Source organism: Oryzias melastigma, linkage group LG6, assembly GCF_002922805.2.
Source record: "Oryzias melastigma strain HK-1 linkage group LG6, ASM292280v2, whole genome shotgun sequence".
Classification (NCBI taxonomy): Eukaryota; Metazoa; Chordata; class Actinopteri; order Beloniformes; family Adrianichthyidae; genus Oryzias; species Oryzias melastigma.
This window is the reverse complement of record NC_050517.1, coordinates 34,157,068-34,178,228: the sequence shown is the minus strand read 5'-3', so window position 1 is coordinate 34,178,228 and position 21,161 is coordinate 34,157,068. Positions and strand designations below refer to the sequence as shown.

The 21,161-nt window shown below is 41.3% G+C and overlaps 2 protein-coding genes across 3 annotated transcripts; both read left to right on the top strand.

Annotated features, from left to right (window-relative positions):
* The first annotated feature begins 236 nt into the window (after nt 1–236).
* selenoo1 (selenoprotein O1) lies at nt 237–7,814 on the top strand. The gene is made up of 9 exons (XM_024281326.2): nt 237–965; nt 1,906–2,109; nt 2,178–2,355; nt 3,420–3,550; nt 3,617–3,894; nt 3,964–4,126; nt 6,438–6,623; nt 6,706–6,862; nt 6,934–7,814. The coding sequence occupies exons 1-9, from the start codon at nt 421–423 to the stop codon at nt 7,138–7,140; spliced, it is 2,049 nt and encodes a 682-aa protein (XP_024137094.1). The 5' UTR covers nt 237–420; the 3' UTR covers nt 7,141–7,814.
* A 997-nt stretch (nt 7,815–8,811) lies between these two features.
* Nucleotides 8,812–15,828, top strand: mapk12a (mitogen-activated protein kinase 12a). 2 transcript variants are annotated; one of them, XM_024281374.2, is made up of 12 exons: nt 8,812–9,120; nt 9,615–9,744; nt 9,815–9,873; nt 9,942–10,053; nt 10,126–10,155; nt 10,234–10,281; nt 10,369–10,483; nt 14,459–14,530; nt 14,632–14,711; nt 14,823–14,901; nt 14,976–15,149; nt 15,225–15,828. In XM_024281374.2, the coding sequence occupies exons 1-12, from the start codon at nt 9,002–9,004 to the stop codon at nt 15,290–15,292; spliced, it is 1,086 nt and encodes a 361-aa protein (XP_024137142.1). In that variant the 5' UTR covers nt 8,812–9,001; the 3' UTR covers nt 15,293–15,828. The 2 variants fall into 2 exon arrangements, with proteins under 2 accessions (XP_024137142.1, XP_024137143.1); XM_024281375.2 differs by lacking the exon at nt 8,812–9,120 and adding an exon at nt 9,355–9,511.
* Nucleotides 15,829–21,161: the final 5,333 nt, after the last annotated feature.

Genomic DNA, 21,161 nt, shown 5'->3' with positions numbered 1-21,161 from the left:
TAATTTAAATTTCAGATCCATTTTTCCGTTTTCAAATCTAAAAATTGTATTTAAACATTTTTAAAAAGTTATTTGTTGTCTGTCAAAAATTGTCTCCTTTTAGATTGTTTCCAGTCGGATAGATGTCGGTGTAGCACAAAACGAACTCATATATCCTGTGGTGTTTAAACATATTTCAGAAAGCATGTACTTTAGTAAATGAATTAACTTAAATTTGTTTATTTGTTTATTTAATTAAACATTTAGACAAGTTATTTGTCGTCGGTCAAAAATTGTCTCCGTTTAGTCGTTTCCAGTCGGATGGATTTCGGTGTGGCACATAACTGTCTAACAAACATCCGGTGTTATGTATAAGTAGTTCAGGCTGATTAGTCCTAACTTGGCCTCGCGGAGCTCGCACGCGCTCATGGCCTGCTTTGGATGGCTTATCTAGGGCCTCGGCTGGGACACTCCCGCGGGTTTTCTCCTCTCGTGTCCGCCGTTAGACTCCTCGGCATGGACGGCATGGGTTCGGCCGCCAGTCGGTCTCCGTTGGAGCGCCTCGACTTCGATAACGTCGTCCTGAAGAAACTTCCGGTGGATCCGTCCGAGGAGCCCGGCGTCCGGCAGGTGAGAGGAGCCTGCTTCTCCCGGGTGAAGCCTCAGCCGCTGACCAACCCGCGCTTCGTGGCGGTCTCCGGTGACGCCCTCGCGCTGCTGGGGCTCCGCGCGGAACAGGTCCAGAGTGACCCGCTCGCTCCGGGTTACCTGAGCGGGTCCAGAGTCATGCCCGGATCCGAGCCCGCGGCTCACTGCTACTGCGGCCACCAGTTCGGACAGTTCGCCGGGCAGCTGGGAGACGGAGCGGCGTGTTACCTGGGAGAGGTGAGGGCACCGCCGGGTCAAGATCCCGAGATGCTCCGAGAAAACCCGAGCGGGCGCTGGGAGATCCAGGTGAAGGGGGCGGGACTGACCCCCTACTCCAGGTACCCGGCCCTTTTTTATTCATTTATTTATGATTTGTTTTTTTATTCAACAACTAAACACTACAGGACAAAACATGGCTTGAAATAATAAAACAGTATTTATTCTAAGTTTTTTGGGGGGATCTTCATTTATTTATATTTGTGTATGTTAAATTTATTAAGACAAAGGATTATATTCAAGCAGATTTATTCTAATTTATTTTCTAATATGATGGAAAACATGGGGAAATATTTCTCAACCAGTTATGTAACGCTCCCCAAAATATTTGTTTGGTGACAAAAGTAAAATTAATGTGTAGTTTCAGTTTCCCTCCTCACAAAATGTACATATATTATTTACATTAATATTAAAAGTTTTTTAGACAGATACATGGAATTTTGTACTTTAAAAATGAGTTTCTTTAACTTTAGGAAAAAAATTGAATTTTGGATTAAAAGTTCTTAATGTATTTACTATGTCTTTATCATATTTATGTAAAATGTTATTTTTCTATAAGGTTTTCCAGTAAAAATATGGTCTTTTAAGGTACCTGCTCCTGTATAGCTGTAAAAAAGGAAATAAAAAGTGAGGCTGAAGGACTTTCTAGGGGTGGCCCTGGGGCAAGGCGACCTAGGCGACTGCCTAGACTGGTGGAAGGGGCGCCAAATTGCAGTTTTTTTTTAAAATATATATATTTAATAAAAAGTTTGACACAGAACTAATTTCATGTTACAACATAAAAATGTAAGTAAAGTAGCTTAAAAGTATGATGCATTCAATAACTGCAGTGTAACTCCGCCTACTTTCCTACAGAATACCAGTTGTTCAGTAGTGCAGTCTGTTAGCACACTTGTTTCCGGAGTTACCCGGTTTGAGCCCAAGCTCTGGCATTTTCTAATCTCTAAGAGAGGCGTATAATTCTTTTTCAACGCCCCGTGACGCCATACTCCGTCTCCTCAGACAGGCTGACGGCAGGAAGGTGCTGCGCTCCAGCATCAGAGAGTTCCTCTGCAGCGAGGCCATGTTCTTCCTGGGTGTTCCCACCACCAGAGCTGGCTCCGTGGTGACCTCCGACAGCCGGGTCGTCCGGGACGTGTTCTACAGCGGGCACCCCCGCCACGAGAGGTGCTCAGTGGTCCTCCGCATCGCTCCCACCTTCCTCAGGTGAGTGTGGGCGGTTCCTCTTCTCTCTGAGACGTTCGGACTGCTCACGTTTCCTCTTGTCTGGACAGGTTTGGTTCTTTTGAGATCTTCAAGCCCGCAGACGAGTTCACGGGCCGCCAGGGTCCCAGCTACGGACACGAGGAGATCCGAGGTCAGATGTTGGATTACGTCATCGAGACGTTCTACCCTGAGATCCAGCAGAACCACGGGGACCGCGTGGAGCGGAACGTGGCGTTCTTCAGAGAGGTTTGTTCAGAGTAGAGCTGCCATGATTAGTCGACTGATCGAAGACTTATCGACTGTTAAAATAGTCAATTAGTTGTTACTTTGTACTCTTTGGAGTCAGAGTGTAGTAAAGTTGAAAGTTATAATGACATTCTGCTAGCTTTTGGACTATTTTGGCATTTATTAAGGTTTTTTTTTGGTTATTTTGGAGTTTAGCTCATTTCAGCTGCATGCTAGCTGTTTTGGCTAATTTTGGCTTTTTTCAGTTTTTTTTAATACTTTGAAGTTTAGCAATTTTTTTCAGCTACATGCTAGCTGCTTTGTTTGTTTGTTTGTTTTTTTCTTAGATTTCCGTCTAATTTGTCTTTAAGCTAGTATTTTAGCTGGCTATCAACTTCAGCATTTTCAGCTATTAGCTTTAGTGTTTTTATCTATCAGCTTCAGCCTTTTCAGATTCAGCATTTTTAGTTATCAATTTCAGCATCTTCAGCTTTTTAGTTTTTTTGGGCTATTTTGGAGATTAGCTAATATTTCATTTGTATGCTAGCTGTTTCGGCTAATTTAGCCCCCTTTTTTTATTTTTTAGGCTATTTTTGAGTTTAGCTTATATTTCAGCTACATGCTAGCTATTTTGGCTAATGTAGGCTTTGTTTAGGTTACATTGGAGTTTAGCTAATATTTAAGCTATTTTGGAGTTTAGCTACTATTTCAGCCACATGCTAGCTGTTTTGATCAATTTAGTTTTTTTTTGTTTTTTAGCTTAATTTGGCATTTAACAAATATTGTAGCTGGCTATCAATTTCTGAATCTTCAGCTTTCGTCACATCTTCAGCAGCCAAATTCAGCTTACAGCATTCACACTAGTATTATTGCAGGTAATGCTATATATCTAGTTGTTAGTTAAAAGCTAATGATGTGTGTTTTACATCCAGTTTCTGCATGCCTCGATTAGTCGACTTATCGGGAAAAAATAATCTGTGATTAGTCGACTATTAAAATAATCGTTTGTGGCAGCTCTAGTTCAGATTGTGGAGGATCGTCTGATCCGGGATGGAGATGATGTTCTGTCACGCCCCTTCATGCAGGTGGTCCGGCGCACGGCCCGGATGGTGGCCCAGTGGCAGTGCGTGGGCTTCTGTCACGGCGTCCTGAACACGGACAACATGAGCATCCTGGGCCTCACTCTGGACTACGGCCCCTTTGGCTTCATGGACAGGTCAGCCGCGTCCCACGGCTGGAATCTTCCAGAATCTTTGTGAAAACATTTCTTCCTTCTTCTCAGATTTGATCCAAACTTCATTTGCAACGCGTCCGACAACTCGGGCCGGTACTCCTACCAGGCGCAGCCGGCCGTCTGCAGGTGGAACCTGGTGAAGCTGGCGGAGGCGCTCGCTCCGGAGCTCCCTCCGGACCGGGCCGGAGCCGTCATGGACGAGTACCTGGACGCGTTCAACAGCTTCTACCTGGAAAACATGAGGAAGAAGCTGGGGCTGCTGAAGAGGGAGGAGCCTGAAGACGGGATGCTGATCACCGAGCTGCTGCAAACGATGCACGACACAGGTGAGACCGAGGCCGGCGCCGGGTCGTCCTCCTGCGGCGTTCTGCAGCTCAAACCTTCTGCTCCTGCAGGCGCAGACTTCACCAACACATTCCGCTGCTTAAGTGGGATTCCGTGTCCCGGTGAGGGTGAAGCTGAGGAGGAGGTGGTCAGGACAGCCGTAGACCTCCTGCTGGAGCAGTGCTCCTCTTTGGAGGAGCTCAAAGATGCCAACAAACCTACGATGGATCCACGGTGAGCAAAACATGACATTAAAAACACAAGTTTGATTTTAGTCTCATAAAATCAATCATGTTTTTATCTATTCTGTCTGGAAAACATTTTAGTTGTAGTTTTAAGAGTCACCTCTGGGTGGCGCCAGTCTCACATGTTTATATCCTCCAATCAACGATGCAAATGTGTCTTCTGTAGAGGATATTTCTCAACCTGAATATTTCTCAATGCTGAGTGAACTTGTTTCTACAGAGCACACATGGAGCTTTTCAATGAGAGCCAAAGGGACGTTGGGAAATGTAGTTTTTCTGATCAAACTAAATTTGACTGGAGGGGGCAACACTGTTCCTGCATGTGAGCAACTTCTGCAACGACCAGCTCCAAAATCATTGGCCTGTGTTAAAGAATCATATTTACAAATGTTCATATTATGCACTTAATTTCACAGACTTATTATGAAAAGTAATTTTTGAAATGACTCAGTATTAGTTTGTACGAAGGAGTTTTAGGTCCAGTTTACAAGCATTTTTTCTTTTAGTTATGACTTTAAATTTAGTAAATTTATGAGAATAAAGTTGTATATTTATGACTTTTTAAGTCATAAATATATACAAAAAGATTTAAAAATATACAAAGAAATGTATGACTTCTTTTCTTGTAAATGTATAGAAAAAAACTTGTAGCTTTAAGAGAAAAATTGTCATAAATTACAAAAAAAACCCTGTAAATTTACAAGATGACAGCTTGTAAATTTATGAGAAAAATAATCATAAATTACAAGAAAAAACTTGTTAATGTTAAAGAAAAAACTAGTAAATTAATGAGAAAAAAGTGTAAATTTACGAGAAAAAACATGTAAATGTCTGAGAATAAAAGTCATAAATTTTCTATTTCTTTCCCGTAAATTTATGAGACAAATGGAGATTTACAAGAAAAAAAACTCATAAATTAAAAAACAAAACTCGTAAATTTACCAGAAAAATAGTAATAAATTACAAGAAAAAACAGAAACGTAAATTTAAGAGAAAAATAGTCATAAATTTACAGGGAAAAAATGTAAATTTATAACAAAAATCTAGTTAATTCATAAGAAAAATATTAATAAATTACAAGAAAAATTTTGGTAATGTTGGAGAAAAAACTCGTAAATTAAGAGAAAAAAACTAGTAAATTACTCAGAAAAAAAATAGTACATTTAGAGAAAAATAGTAATAAATGTACAAGGAACAAAAAGTAAATTTATAAGGAAAAAAACAAGAAAAGAACCAAAGTTTTCTGTTCATCAGAGCTGGACTATGAACGTGGATCATCTTAAGTTTTATTTCCAGATCGGTGTCAAAAACAAATAAATTCAGAACCTTTTTATCAGTCAGTGACTTTTCGGGAGTCTGTAATGTGGAGTTTAATATGTCAAATAAAAAGCTCGTAGACGCATGTTCGTAGGAGCGCCACTTCATTCTTTATTCTGCCCTTTCAATTCCCATACCCAGAATCCCTTTCACCGCCTCACCGTCTCTGAAGAGCTCCAAAGGAGAATGGTAACAGGGTTGCCCCCTTTTCAGAATGAAATGTCCCGTTTAGCACAAAACAACAAAAAAGAATGAAAATAGTCTTCATCAGGACTTCTTCAGACGGAAACGTCGCAAAGATTTGGAGATCTGGTCTGAAAGTGAACAGCTGCAGCTGGAATATCGACGTCTTCATCAACGGACTCTGCATATTTAGATAAATATATTAGATATTAACATGATAAAAAGTGTCCCGATTATTTTTCCTCCACCAGCATCTTTAAGTCCCGTTCCAATCAAATCGTTCCCAGACGTCTTTTTAATGACAATTTTGCCATTTTTAGCCAAAAAGATTTGTGTCGTTTTCTTGGACATAGTTTCTGCAGAGCGGCAGGATTTTATCAGAAACTCTAGAGTTGTGGGAGGGGCTGTTGGAGTAGGACAACCCCGCCCCCCTTCCCTCTGTCACCAATACGATCTTTTTCAAAGGGCGTCGTTTTCGTCTCAGCGATTTAAATAAAGAATTATTTAGAAATGCAACTTCGAGCTGAATTTCTTTCAACAAGAACATGTTGGAACGCCAGTTTTCTTGGAGTCCGTCTTTAAATCCGTGTTTGTAGATCTGCTGACGCTCAGTTTATTAGGAACACGCGTGTGCAGAGATGTGAGTATCAGCATTTATAAACATTAGTTTGTCTATTTTGAATGATCTACCCACAATCCTTTGCGGTGGATATATTTGCCCCCTGTTCTCTCCTGTAAATGTGTTTCTCATCCCGTGATGGGAAGTTCTGACCTGTAACTGCTGCGTTTGCCGCCGGCAGCGAGCTGGCGATGCTGCTCTCCATGGCTCAGAGCAACCCGGCGCTCTTCCAGATGATCTCCGACCGGGCGACCATCGCCCGGCAGCTGGAGAGACTCGGCCGGCTGAAGGAGCTGATGGAGAGCAGCCAGGAGCAGCTGAGAAGCAAACAGGAGGAGGAGTGGACCCGCTGGGTCAGACGCTACAGGTGAGGCGGTTCGGTCCCGGGGAGGGAGCGGGGGAGGGGTCGGTGCGACGCCAAGGCTCTGAGCGTTTCCTCGTGACCGCAGGAAGCGTCTGGCTCTGGAGCTGGAGGGTCAGAGTGACGAGCAGGCCGTGGAGGCGGAGAGAGCGAGGGTGATGGACAGCACCAACCCCCGCGTGGTGCTCAGGAACTACATCGCCCAGAATGCAATAGAGGCTGCAGAAAAGGGCGATTTCTCTGAGGTCAGAGTTCGCAGCTTGATGAAAAACTAAATTATTCTGAAGTTTGAAGTCTGGATGTTTTTGTCCTGCAGGTCCAACGGGTCCTCAAGGTTCTGGAGAAACCCTTCTCCTCCCAGCCGGGTCTGGAGCTTCCCGCCTGGGTGCACGGCGGCGGGGCCGCCGCTCAGGCTGAACGAGAGGAGGAGGAGCAGCAGGACGAGTCTCCCTCAGCCAGCAGAGACCCCGTTCCCTACGACAGCAAGCCCCCGTCCTGGGCGCGGGAAATCTGCGTCACATGATCGTCGTAACCGCTTCCTCGCCAGCCTGTGACCGTTTTTCAGGCCGCGGCGAGGAAGCTCCACAGCGAGAGGAACACTTCAGAGCAGCAAGGTGACGGAACAGGAAGTGATGAGCTTGAGGTTTCACCTTCAAACAGGAAGTTGGGTTTAATGTTAAAAGCTTCCTCGCTCGAATTGATGTGGGGGGGGTCGTCTATTGAAAGGAAGCTCCGCCTCTTCTCTCGGTTCTGTCACCTCAGCTGGTAATGAGGAGTCAGGCGGAAAGTCCTGCTGTGACTCGTCTGACTCTGAGGCTCGGGGAGGTGTCACCTCAGCTCGCCGCCAGCAGCGCCACGCCGGGCTGGTGGCGGGGGGGGGGGGTTGTTACTCACCTAAACGCACAACAATGTAGAGTTCACTATACAGACTGTTAAAGCAGAGCTGGGAGCCTCTTCTGTTTGGACGACCGCTACACCACAGCTTGTGTAAAAATATATTCTAGAATGATCAGATTGAAAATGATAAATTTGACAGAATCGTTTCTTGATTTATATTGAGAGTTTTTTATGGGGAGTCGTTTGTAAATCTGCAAAGTAAAATTTGAACATAAATATTTAGTGTGTTTAAGGATAATAAAAACGGGTCTTGTTTTTCAAATTCATATTTTCACCTTTTAAAATCATGTATTTATAAATGTTTAAGTTTTGTAACTAAATATTTAGTTAGCACGCTAAATACTTAATTTTAAACTAAATATGTATTTTAAATGGATCTATTTAGCTTACAAACTAAATATTTATTTTATGGGATTAAACATTTAGTTTTCACATTTAATGTTTTGACCTGATCTAAATGTTTGTTTTTGAAACTATTTAAGTTTTGTAACAAAATATTTTGTTCTAAATATTTAGTTAAAAACTAAATATTTAGCTTGAATCTAAATAGTAAAGTAAGAAATAAATATTTAGTAAAAAATTAAATATCAATTTAATATTTAGTTAAAATTAAAATAATTATCTTGGTTCTAAATATTTAGATTCGAGCAAAATATTGAGTTAAAAACTAACTATTATATTCAAGATAAATATTTAATTTTTAACTAAATATTAAGCTTTGATCTAAATATTTAATTCTCTTACTAAGTATTTACTTAAAATAACTCACTTTTTAGCTGGAAACTAAATATTTAGTTGCAAAAGTTAAATATTTAGTTAGGAAAATAAATACTTAGCAAGCGAAATATGTCATTTTAAGCAAACTAAATATTTAGTTAGTAAATGTAATAATTATAAATACATTAATTTAAAAGGTAAAAGTATGCATTTGAAAAACAAGATCTGTTTTTTTCTCTCTTAAAACACACTAAATATCCAAAAATACTGATGATCAAAGTTTACTTTGCAGAATTATGAACGGAAACGTAAAGTTTTAATTAAAAAAATGTAAAAAAAAAAAACAAAAAACAACAGACTTTTCATTTCAAAATAAAAGCTCTTTCCTGGAGTTTCTGCTTCTTTTGTCTTTTTCTAGTGAAATGTTTCCAAAGCGCGTGCTTGTCATAGTTTCATCCCGGGCGTGTTATAGCTCGTCCCAAGCACGCGCTTCTCCTGTCACGCGCACATATATCTTTGACAGAGATTTGGGGTTTTATTCTTTCTTTCCATGATTAGTGCAGAGGTCCACGCGCGCGCGCTTCACCTTTAACTATCGCCGGGAGTGGCCTCGCGCGCCTCGAGGGCGCGTCCTGACAGGCGCCGCACGCGCAGCCGCCGCGGGTCAGCTCATAGGTAGGATCCGGGACGATGGGCGTGTAGCGCCGGAAGAGACACGCGCGCGTCAAGCAGGAGCTGCCAGCGCGCGCCGCCTTTGACTCTGTTTCGGGATGAGTTCGCGGGTCAGACCCGGGTATTCCCGGCAGGACGTCAACAAAACCTCGTGGGAAGTTCCGGACCGGTACCGGGACCTGAAGCAGGTGGGCTCGGGGGCGTACGGGACGGTGTGGTAAGTGAAAGCGGTGAGGAGGAAGACGGTGGAGGTCTGACACGATGGTTACGCAAACAAAGCGCGCGCGGGGCAGATGGTGCGGGACCGGGAGGGGGACAAAGCCGAACGCGCCGCTTCCACTTCCTGGTGATGAGATGGAGACGCGCGCGGGCGACCACAGGGGGGGGTTGGCGCACGCGCGCATTGGAGCGTTTAAACAAGTTTCCAGAACAACGAGGAGTGTCTGTCACGCACATTCACGCAGCGTTTGCGCGTCTCGACTCCCGCGGCCTCTTTGTTGTCAATGATTGACCCGGAGGGCGGCGCTGTGCTGCTCTGACTCATTACAGAGAACACCTTAATGAGAGCTGCCGCCCATGCGCATGCGCAGAGACTTGTTCTCTGCCAGGTGATGTTATATAAAAACAAGTTTTCAGTTGGCCTTTTCCTCCCGGGTTTGGGGAAGTGGACCGTCTGAACGCTGATTTCCTGATTCCCGCTTCTCCCTCCAGCTCGGCGACAGACTCCAGAACTGGAGCCAAAGTGGCCATCAAGAAGCTCTACAGACCGTTCCAGTCGGAGATCTTCGCCAAGCGGGCCTACAGGGAGCTGAGGCTCCTCAAACACATGAAGCATGAGAACGTGAGCCCCAGCAGCCGCCCTGCCCCGCCTGTCCTCACATTACAAAGCACTGAGTGTCCCTGTCCCGCAGGTGATCGGCCTGCTGGACGTCTTCACCGCCGACCTCTCCCTGGACAGATTCCTGGATTTGTAGGCCGTTTTTTCTGATTTAATTCCTCGTTCGCCTTTAATCGACCTAAAAAAGTCCTTTTCCCCAGTTACCTGGTGATGCCGTTCATGGGGACGGACCTGGGGAAGCTGATGAAGATGCACAAGCTGTCGGAGGACAAGATTCAGTATTTGGTGTATCAGATGCTCAAAGGCTTGAAGGTGGAGGATCCGCTCTTCTGTTTCCTCGTCCTCATTCGTTCCGCCGTCTAAACTTGTGTCTCTTCATTGCAGTATATCCACTCTGCTGGCATCATTCACAGAGTGAGTTTTATTAGAAACACTCGTAAAATAATTGCTGCTCATTTGTTGAATAAGATAATTTTCTGTTTTTAATTTCAGGATCTTAAACCAGGAAATCTCGCCATCAATCAGGACTGTGAGCTGAAGGTTCGTTTCTTTGCCATCAAAGTCACTTTTTTCATGAATGTCGGTAAATATCTAACATTCTGGAACATAATCCTGCTGTATCCGCAGATCTTGGATTTTGGATTAGCGCGGCAGGCAGACAGCGAGATGACGGGGTACGTGGTGACCCGCTGGTACCGAGCGCCGGAGGTCATCCTGAGCTGGATGCACTACACTCAGACCGGTAATGAAGGCCTTCACAGCGGAGCATCAATTTACTGGAGCTGTTGGGAACGTCTCTGCAGCCGAGGAGAAGAGGAGACCTTTATAGAAGAGGCGTCAAATTCAGTCACACGGGGGGCCAAAACCCAAAACACTCCTTAGGTCGCGGGCCGAACAGGATAAACACTCTAAAACCACATTTTAAAAACTTTAAAACCGTAAATTTTTAACATAATTATGAACTAGATATATAGCATAACCTGCGATAATGCTAGTGTGAATGCTGGAAGCTGAATATGGATGCTGAAGATGCTGAAATTGATAACTAAAAATGCTAAATCTGATAGCCAGCTAAAATATTAGCTTAAAGACAAATTAGCCAAAAATCTAAGAAAAACAAACAAACAAAAAAACTTAGGTTAGGCAGAACAGCTAGCATGTAGCTGAAAAAATAGCTAAACTTCAAAGTATTCTTAAAAAAAAAAAAAAACTGAAAAAAGCGTAACTAGCCATAACAGCTAGCATGTAGCTTAGCGGTCCAGAGCCACATGTGGCTCTTCTATCTCTCCATGGTGGCTCTATGGCTGAAGAAAAATAATATAATAGTAAGTTTTTTAATTTTTGTAATTTAGTTTGCTAATAAATTTTAGGCTATTTTGGAGTTTAGATAGCAATCAAGCAGCAAGCTAGCATTTTGGCTAATTTGGCATCTACTATTTTTTTACCTACTAAAAGGTAAAAATGAAAAAAAAAATCACATTTTGAGAGATGCTAGTTTCTTTTTATATTTTTGCTTTGGATCGTGCCAAAAAATAGGAATAATTCATACTGATTGTTTTTAAAAAGTTGTCATGAATTATCCAATTTTCTTAAACGCTAAAGTAAATCTATGCGGCTCTTTATAGGTTTTGATCAGTGGAAAACGAGTCCAAATGGCTTTTTTACTGTTAAACTTTGCCCACCCCTGATTTAGCTGAAATATTAGATAAACTCCAAAATAGCCTAAAAAATGAAAAAAAAAGCCCTAAATTAGCCCAAACAGCTAGCATGTAGCTGAAATATCAGCTAAACCCCAAAACAGCCTAAAAACCTTAATAAATGCCCAAATAGTCCAAAAAGCTGGCAGAATGACATCTTTAAAAACGTTAAAACAGTAACTTTTTATCATAATTATGAATAATAAAAAGGCAGGAATATTATTCCAAAATAAATCAGCTTAAACCTAAAATAACTTTCAGTATTTTACTCTCCATAAAAATATATTTCTTCAAAATGATACAAGTTAGAGCAAGATAACTTCAGGCCATTAATAATAATAAAATAAAATGATCTGGAGGGCCGGATCCGGCCCCCGGGCCTTGACTTTGACACACGTGCTTTATAGAGATCTGAACGAAACGTTTTATCTGAGGACATGATGGCGTCCCCCAGGGATCAGTGTCAGGTCCCAAACTCTTTTTAGAGAAAACAGAGATAGAGTGAGGCAGTAAAAACATGGATGGACTGGAAGTTTTTACTGAATTGGAACAAAACATTCTGGATTTGTCCAAATTCCTTCCCTTCTTCCTTCACTACGTAGGTGTTTGTCGATTTGTCGAGCTGTTTGAATCCACATTCCCACATTTCCAGGCTCTGGAAATTTCCCTAAAATATCTTCAATAAAGAATAAGCATGAGCATGCTCACTAACTTGGTGAATATTGCCCACAATGCATTGCATTTGAGCAATGTTTCATTTAAAGAAATGTTTTTCTTTGTTCATTTATCACTGTTTTCTTCATCAGAACACATAAATAGTCTTCATAAATAGTTATTAGGTTTTTAATTTGATAAATCTGTGACGTCATATTTGGAGATTGTCCCGCACTGTATGAAGGAATTCAAACAGGGATTTTATTTGACATGTGGAATGTGGAAGCAAAGAAATGGTGTTGAATTAGAAAGAACTGGATTACTGCGCCCTGCTGCAGACAATAGAAATAGCAAGAAATGTATTTAAAGTTCTAAAGAAAATACAGATTTTGATCAATTCAGTGCAAAAAAACTTTAAAAAGTACTTGAAAGAACTTTTATTCTTCAGTAAAGAGATGTTCAGATTTTGGGATTGGAGCAGGTCGCCGTTCTCGACTTCCAAATGACCTGAATTCACTGAAATTCAATCCTGGTTGTTCATTTACAAAGTAGGAAACAATTCTGTACCGAAGAATCCACAGAGAAGATCCAGTGGTTCCAGGTAAAAACATTGGATTTAAGCCCAATCTAAATTCTCTCTCCCCTTCCATTTGAAGGGGCATTTGTAGTGGAAATTGTGTCTGAAATAGTTTTTTTAAGATCCCACCCTCCAAGCGGAGGGAAACAAAGGCCCGATCCGAATTCTTCCCTTCCCCTTAATTTGAAGTGGCAGTTGAAGTCGAAGTCGTGTCCGGGATTATTATTCTGTTGAAGCATGACCTTTTCAAAGTTATAAAATCGCTGTTATTATGTATGTTAGAGCGCTGGAAGCTCCGGGCTAATGCTAGCTAAACGGAGACTATTGGTGGCGTCATCCAGCGAAAGTGACGTCCAAATGTAGGGAGAAGGGAAGAATTCGGTTGGGCCTTAAGGTGCATTCACACCAACCGTTATTTGTGCGGCGGAGGCGGCTAGTTTCAATTGTAAGTCAATGGAACATAAGGCAAACTGAAGTCCCGCCGCACGATTTGAGCGACGGGTGTAAATCAGGCAGCGCAGGCCAAATTTAAATAAGTTATTAGCTTCAGTGTTTTCAGTTTCAGCATTTCCAGCTATCAGCTTCTTTATTTTCAGCTATCAGCTTCTCTGTTTTCAGCTATCAGCTTCTCTGTTTTCAGCTTCAGTGTTTTCAGTTATCAGCTTCTCTGTTTTCAGCTTTAGCATTTTCAGCTATCAGCCTCTGTGTTTTCAGCTTCAGCGTTTTCAGCTATCAGCACTAGCATCTTCAGCTATCAGCTTTAGCGTTTTCAGGTATCAGCTTCAGCGTTTTCAGCTTTAGTGTTTTCAGCTATCAGCTTCTGTGCTTCCAGCTTTAGCGTTTTCAGCTATCAGCTTCTGTGTTTTCAGCTATCAGCTTCAGCGTTTTCAGCTATCAGAATTAGCGTTTTCAGCTATCAGCACTTACATCTTCAGCTATCAGCTTCAGCGTTTTTTAGCTATCAGCTTCTGTGTTTTCAGCTTTAGCGTTTTCAGCTATCAGCTTCTGTGTTTTCAGCTTCAGCGTTTTCAGCTATCAGCTTAAGCATTTTCAGCTATCAGCTTCAGCGTTTTCAGCTTTGGTGTTTTCAGCTATCAAATTCTATGTTTTCAGCTTTAGCGTTTTCAGCTATCAGCTTCTGTGTTTTCAGCTTCAGCGTTTTTAGCTATCAGCTTTAGCGTTTTCAGCTATCAGTTTTAGCGTTTTTAGCTATCATCTTCTGCATCTTCAGCTATCAGCTTTAGCGTTTTCAGCTATCAGCATTTTCAACTATCAGCTTCAGCTTTTTTAATTATCAGCTTCAGCGTTTTCAGGTATTAGATTCTGTGTTTTCAGCTTAAGCGTTTTTAGCTATCAGCTTTAACGTTTTCAGCTATCAGTTTCAGCTTTTTCAGCTATCAGTTTCAGTGTTTTTAGCTATCATCTTCTGCATCTTCAGCTATCAGCACTAGCATCTTCAGCGGCTAAATTCAGCTTACAGCATTCACACTAGCATTATTGCAGGAAATGTTATTTACCTAGTTTTTATTGAATGCCAGCCACTCTACAGAAACTATGTCTTAGAAAACGACATGTTTTGGGGGGGTTGGATAAAAAGGAAATAATTATAATCAAAAAATGATTTTTGATGATCAGAGTGGACTCAGCAGATTTACTCTTCTCAGACTTGGTTTTAACCACTAGGTGGTGCACTTTTCTCATTTTGTTCATAACTTTATTATGGAATATTTGTTCTTGTTCTATTACTGAAACACTGTGTCCTCACTGACCTTCATGTTTTTGTCCTCAGTGGATATTTGGTCAGTGGGCTGCATCATGGCAGAAATGCTTCAAGGAAAACCTCTTTTTAAAGGCAACGATCGTATCCTTTTTGACGCTCCTCCGGCTTTGGACTTCTCTGATTTTTAAAAATAAAATTCAAGATTTTTGTCCAGCGTTAAAGCCTTGACCTCTGCCTCTCAGACCTCGATCAGCTGACTGAGATCATGAAGATCACAGGAACACCAAGTCCGGAATTTTTGTCCAAACTGGAATCTGAAGAAGTGAGTTCCCGCCCTGAACATGGAAAACTTTCCTCTTCTGAACTCTAGAATCCTGACGCCCAAATCGACACATTTGTGTGTAGACTCAGAAGTTGTATCTTTGTCTGCTAGGCTAAACGATACCTCAAAAGTCTACCGAAACAGGAGAAGAAAGACCTTCAGAAGGTCTTTCCCACGTCTGATGTACACGGTAGGACTCGCAGCATTCTTCCGTCTGCGTCAGTCAGAACTTTTTCATGTGAGCCGCTTTTGTTTCCCCCCCAGCTGTGTCTGTGATCGAGCACATGTTATTGCTGGATCCGGAAAAACGGGTTACGGCTGCCGAGGCTCTCACGCTGCCTTACTTCACCGAGTTCAAGGACTCGGAGGAGGAGAAGGAGGCGCAGCCGTACGATCACTCGCTGGACAACGCAGAGCTCACGCTGGAACAGTGGAAACGTAAGGATGGACAAACCCAGCAGGCGTTTCATACTGATGTGGTGTTGATGAAAGCCCCGCCCTCTTTCTCTGCAGGCCACACCTTCACAGAGATCTTGACCTTCAAGCCCATTCTGCCAGACGCCAAAGAAACCTCTCTTTAGGAAACACTCCGGACTCTTTTGGAGATCAAACTCCAGCAGGAAAACCTTCGGATCGTGAACGTTCTTCAGACTTGATGAGGATCCTTTTATAGCCCGTTTTACATTTTTCATGTTTCTGAAACGATAAAAACTTTCAAAGTTTCGGTTTGAATCGTTTATAAAACTGGAGAGAGTTTAACGAGTTCTTCCTGAATTAAACCTCTAAATTTGAGCTCCAGAAACGACACGTAACCCAAACCTGCTGCATAAAACGGGTCTGCGTCCTGGACGGAGGGACTTCCCAGAATGCATCGGCTGGAGTTTGTTTACATGTGTCGGAGGAGTTCAGTCCTCGCTGAAAGTTTGAGCTGAAAGACATCATCCTTCTTTTCTTCCATCACCAATGAGAAGATAAAGAAGAAAACCAAACTGTTTTAATCTCTGCAAACTGTTTTCTTCTGCAATAATCTCAAAGTATGACCGGAACTGCCCAAAAAACTATAAATCAACTAAATAAATCACTTTTTACAACCACAGTTGTGGTTGCAGTTCATTCATGATGTTGTTTATTTACTTGTCTCTTGGAGTCACTGCATGTTTTCAGGTCAACCTGATCTGATGATAGATGTTCATTCTCCTTCCAGCGCTGCTGCTTATTAACTATCAGTGTTTTGACCTTTTTCAGACAGGCTGGAAAAACAAAAACAAGATTTATAGCATTACCTGCGATAATGCGAGTGTTAATGCTGTAAGCTGAATGTGGCCGCTGAAGATCGCAGAGCTGAGAGCTGAAAACGCTGAATCTAGAAGCTTGAGGAAAAAAAAGTCTGATTTTGACAAACAGCTAGCGTAATGCTAAAATGTTAGCTAAACTCAAAATTAGCCTAAGGGAAAAAAGTCTAAATTAGCCAAAAAAGCTCACATAAAACTGAAATATTAGCTAAACTCCAAATTAGCCATACAGGAAAAAACATGGAAAAAAGTCTGATTTTGACGAACAGCTAGCATAATGCTAAAATGTTAGCTAAACTCAAAATTAGCCTAAAGGAAAAATTCTAAATTGGCTAAAAACAGCTCGCATAATGATGAAATACTAGCTATACTCCAATAAGCCAAAAAAATAAAAGTCTAGTTTTGACAAATAGCTATCATAATGCTAAAATATTAGCTAAACTCAAAATCAGCCAACAAAAAATTGGAAAAAAGTCAAAATTAGCCAAATACAGCTAGCATAATGCTAAAATGCTAGCTAAACTCCAAATGATCCTAAAACCACAGCAGATACGGAACATTTAAAGGGTAACCAAACAATATAAATGGGGCCTTAAAAGTGCTGTCTATTGGTCATTGCCAATTTTTGATAAAGTAAAATGAAATTGTTCAATTCTTTAAAAAAATAGTCAAAAACCGTCTGTGTGTTTCCCCCTACAGGTTGAATCGAGGTATTACAGTTGAATCTTTGACTGTTGGTGGAGTCAGCCTCCAAATTCCCTGTTTGGTTACCCTTTAAAGTTTGGTGTCTCGAGCTGAAAGTATGCAAACGTTCACAAGTTTCAAATTGCACAAAGTTTTTGAAGGATTTTAGCAACTTCTCATTCATTTCCTATGGGAATATTTTGCTCAATATTTCCAAAACTATAAAGTTTATAAATACCAAAGGTACAAGCAGTAACGTCCTGAATGTTTTGATCTAAGGATTTCTGAAATCACTGAATTTATTGTATTTTGTTATTTATTTTTCATAATTTTACAGCTTTATTCTCATAACATTGACTGTTTTCTCTTAATTCTGTTGTTCGTATATATTTTTTGTCTTTCAGTATTTTAGGGAGTGCTGCAACACATTTCTCATGTTCTCTTTGACCTTTTTCGTGTTTCAACACTTCAGCTCATTTCTTTTTTGCTGTTGTTTTCATTTCTTCAAAAGTCTCTCAGCTTGTTGTTGACGGAATATTCCATTCCAGCAAAAGACCTGGGGGGGAAAGAAACACTTGAGCAGTCCAATACCATTTCAAGATCTGTTCTTTTACTATAGAGTTTAATAAGAACGGCGTAGGAATTTATTTTAGTCATTTTTGTTAAGTATTCAAGGGAAACGGCCAACCTTTGTTTAATAGTAATTCAACCTCTGACTCCAGATTCAGAATGAAGTTTTTTTCCTCCTGAGTTCACGCTGGTCAGAGACTCACGAGAATATTTTAATGGATGAATTTCACCTTTAAAAGTTTTCCAGTTATACAATTGATAATGATTTCTAAGTAATAGCCGTACATTTATTTTATTATTCTGTTTTTTAATAATTAAGGAGAAAATGTATTATTTTTCATCAGTCAGATGAGTTTTTTTTATTTATATAGCCATTATTTAACCAGAAAAATAAATAAATAAAATTGAGATTCACTGATCTCTTTTTCAAGGGAATTCTGGTAAAAAAAAAAATACACACACCCAAGACAGGTCATAGAATTAGAAGACGCTAAGAATAAATAAATATGATGAAATAAAACAGAATAAAATAAATTAAAAACAGTTCATATTAAAAATTTCATGATTTTCATAAATTAAATTTTTCCCTTTTTTCCTCAATTTTTGATGTTAAAATGAAAGGTTTGATATTTTCTTGTTGTACCTGTTTTCAACACTAGGTGGCAGCAAGTAAACATGCTTCTTACTGCAGCTCTAAGATCCAGTTTAGGTGGAGATTTCTCACCAAACATGAGTTAAAGTTTTGGAAAATCAACACAAATGTTGAGATTCCAGAAGCCGGTTGTGTTCTTGGAGCGTTCTGCGGTTCTGGGCTCGGAGAGCGGAGCTGCAGTGGTGAAGACATTCCTGTCTGCCTCAGCTGCAGCTGACTGAAAATGATCCACAACATGGAAACACATCTGCTAAACATTTTGGTGTTTTTGCACGCAGGTACGAGCCGATCCCCGACTCCACGTTCTGTCCGGACGATTTAACCCGTCAGAGATGAGCTGCTGTTGGTTACAGTGTTTGTATGGAGGATGAGTGACGGCCTCATGGAAAAGACGCCAAAACGTTCTGACTGGACTCCTGTTTGCTCTAAGATTCTGTTGAATTTAACATGTGAGTGACCTCCAGATGCTCGACTCCCAGAGGCCGTTCAGCTTCCTTCCTCAGCCTGTTGTGTCCTCCCTGAAAACAAACACACACACACACACACACACACACACACTGTTAAACAGTTCACAGAGTTCTGTTCCTGCAGCTGACTGACAAACAAAGAACCTCGCAGTCCAAACATGGACGCCCCCCCCTCTCTCATTTGCTGACATCCTCACTTGTTTTCAGAGAACTCCTTTGAAACTCGGCGTTCCGGAGGCTCCGTGTCCTCCTGCTGGAGGAGCTGGCAGAACCTGACAGGCTGGAGCGGGAGTCCTCCTGGAACGAGCTCCAGCGAGGCTCTGACCGGGTCGCTCTCCTCTTTTAGAGCGGAATGTCACTTTTATCTGTTTGTTTTTGCGTCTGGGGGAGGAACGTCCGTGCGAGTCCCACCACACTGAAGTTTCCGGGGTCGGCCTTTGACCTGCAGCCAGAGTTCAGTTTGCAGCAAACACTGAAGTTTTAATGAGGCTGAAATTTTTAACATTTTTGTCCTGGCAGGAGATCCGATTTAAGCTGAGTCAGCTTTTTTTTTTAATCGACTGAACTCATCAAACCACAGAATGGAATCAGAGCTTATGTTTCTCCCCAACCTTCAGGGTTTTCTCTTCTTCTCTGATTCAGGCCTCAGTGGAGATGAATTGACTAAAACAGAAATGAAAGTTTATCAACTTTAAACAGTTCATCTCATATTTGTGGCCACCACATATCATTAAACAAACCTTATGTTTGTCAGATTTTTACGACATTGAATGAACATGCTGCCAGCTTAAGTCTACAACAAATTTTGTTGACCTTTGACCTCTTTGGCCATCTATTATCAATCGATTCCTAAATATTGGGCATCATTGGGAGGCATTAAGTAAGAAAATGTTGCTACTAGAAGTTGTAGATTTTGAACGGCGTGCACGTAGGAAGCTTGCAGAAGTAGCACACTTTAAAAACATGCACATGTTTTAATGGATTACTACAAAAATTGAATGCTAAAATACTAGCTAAACTCAAAATGAGCCAAAAACACTGGAAAAAAAACACTAATTTTAACAAACGGCTAGCATTATACTGAAACAAACTAGCTAAACCTCAAATTTAGCACAAAAAAATGGAAAGTCTAGTTTTGAAAAACAGCTAGCATAATGCTAAAACAATCTAGCTAAACCTCAAATTTAGCAAAAAAAATAAAAAAAAATGGAAAAAGTCTAATTTTGACAAACAACTAGAATAATGCTAAAATACTAGCTACACTCAAAATTAGCCGAAAAAGAAAACTAGAAAAAAAGTCTATTATAAAAATCAGCTAGCATAATGCTAAAATATTAACTAAACTCCAAATTCTGCATAAAGAGCTTTGGGCATTATTGGGAGGCATTTGGCATAACAATGTTGCTATTAAAAGTTGTGGATTTTGAACGGTATGGGCGTGGTAAGCTTTCAAAAGTGGCGTAGTCTTAATACACGCACATGTTTTAATGGATTACAATGAAAATGTAATATGTTGATCCCAGGCTGAACCTGTAACAATTATCATAACATAGGATATGAACATATAAGGAATGTGGGCGTGGTTAGCTAATTACCTCTGTTGCTAAGGAAATCCTAAAATTTACTTTTGCTGATTCTCATGGAACTCATCTCAATCTGTCCGGAGACCTCACTCGAACAAAGTATAAAATGGTTGCTATGGAGATAAAACCAACAGAAATGCCGCCACTTTGAAAAAAAGTTATTTTTTTATCAATTTCTCACAGACCAGCTATAACAGAAAGAGAAGTAGGGGGTATGGGGTGCATCGTGGCTGCTTGTCAAGTGAGCTGAGGTCAAAGGTGGGCGTCGAGCGCGGCGTTGGTGCGTATGGGCGAGTAGAGCGAGAATGGCGGGTAGCAACTGCCAGTCATCCAACAAAGCTTGTGGATTCAATTTTACTAGTTTCTTTCCTTTTATTCCAAATCTGTTTTGCAGAAAATTCCCACAAATAAAAACACATGTTCTAAATGGAAGCAGGAACATTTTTAATGTTTGTTTTAAAAAAATAGCAGCACAAAGGGGGGAGGGGGGGTGTCCCACATTAGCTCCTATTAAACAGGATGTGGTTTTTTGCTCATTGAAAAGGGAGGAAGTTCTGATGAAAATACTTCCCAGTCTTTTTTGTTTGTGTGTTTTGTGTTTGCTTTCTTTGGAGAAGGACTGCTTGTGTTTGCAGCCTCCAGCTTCACCGTCATTGTGTTTCTGTGTGCAGCTCAGTGGCTGAACTCCCAGTAATAAGGTGACTCCCACCTCCACGAAGCTCCCTGCTTTCACCTGCTGCTTCAAACACCTTCCTGTCACCGCCTGTGCGCCGGCGTGGGGGCGGTCGGCGTCCTGACCTCTCAGACGTGTTCCAGAGATCCTGCAGGAGGAGAACTGGACCTCCTGACTCCACATGATCACATGGAGGTCTGGAGAAGTGAGGAGCCCACTGTGGACTCTGAGGGGGAAACTCCATCTCTGGATTCTAACACCAGAACAGGGTGGAAAGAAAATGTACACAGAGACAATTTAAATTCAGCCACAAGGGGTCAGAATCCAGGACGGTTTGGACTGGTTCCAAATCCTGGTGAATAGAGAGAGAGAGAGAGATGTGTCTGGAAGACCTTTGACCTCACAAGGAAATCAGCGGATTCAGGGGAGGGAAGGAAGGAAGGATGGATGATGGATGGATGGATGGATGGATGGATGGATGGATGGATGGATGGATGGATGGATGGATGGATGGATGGATGGATGGATG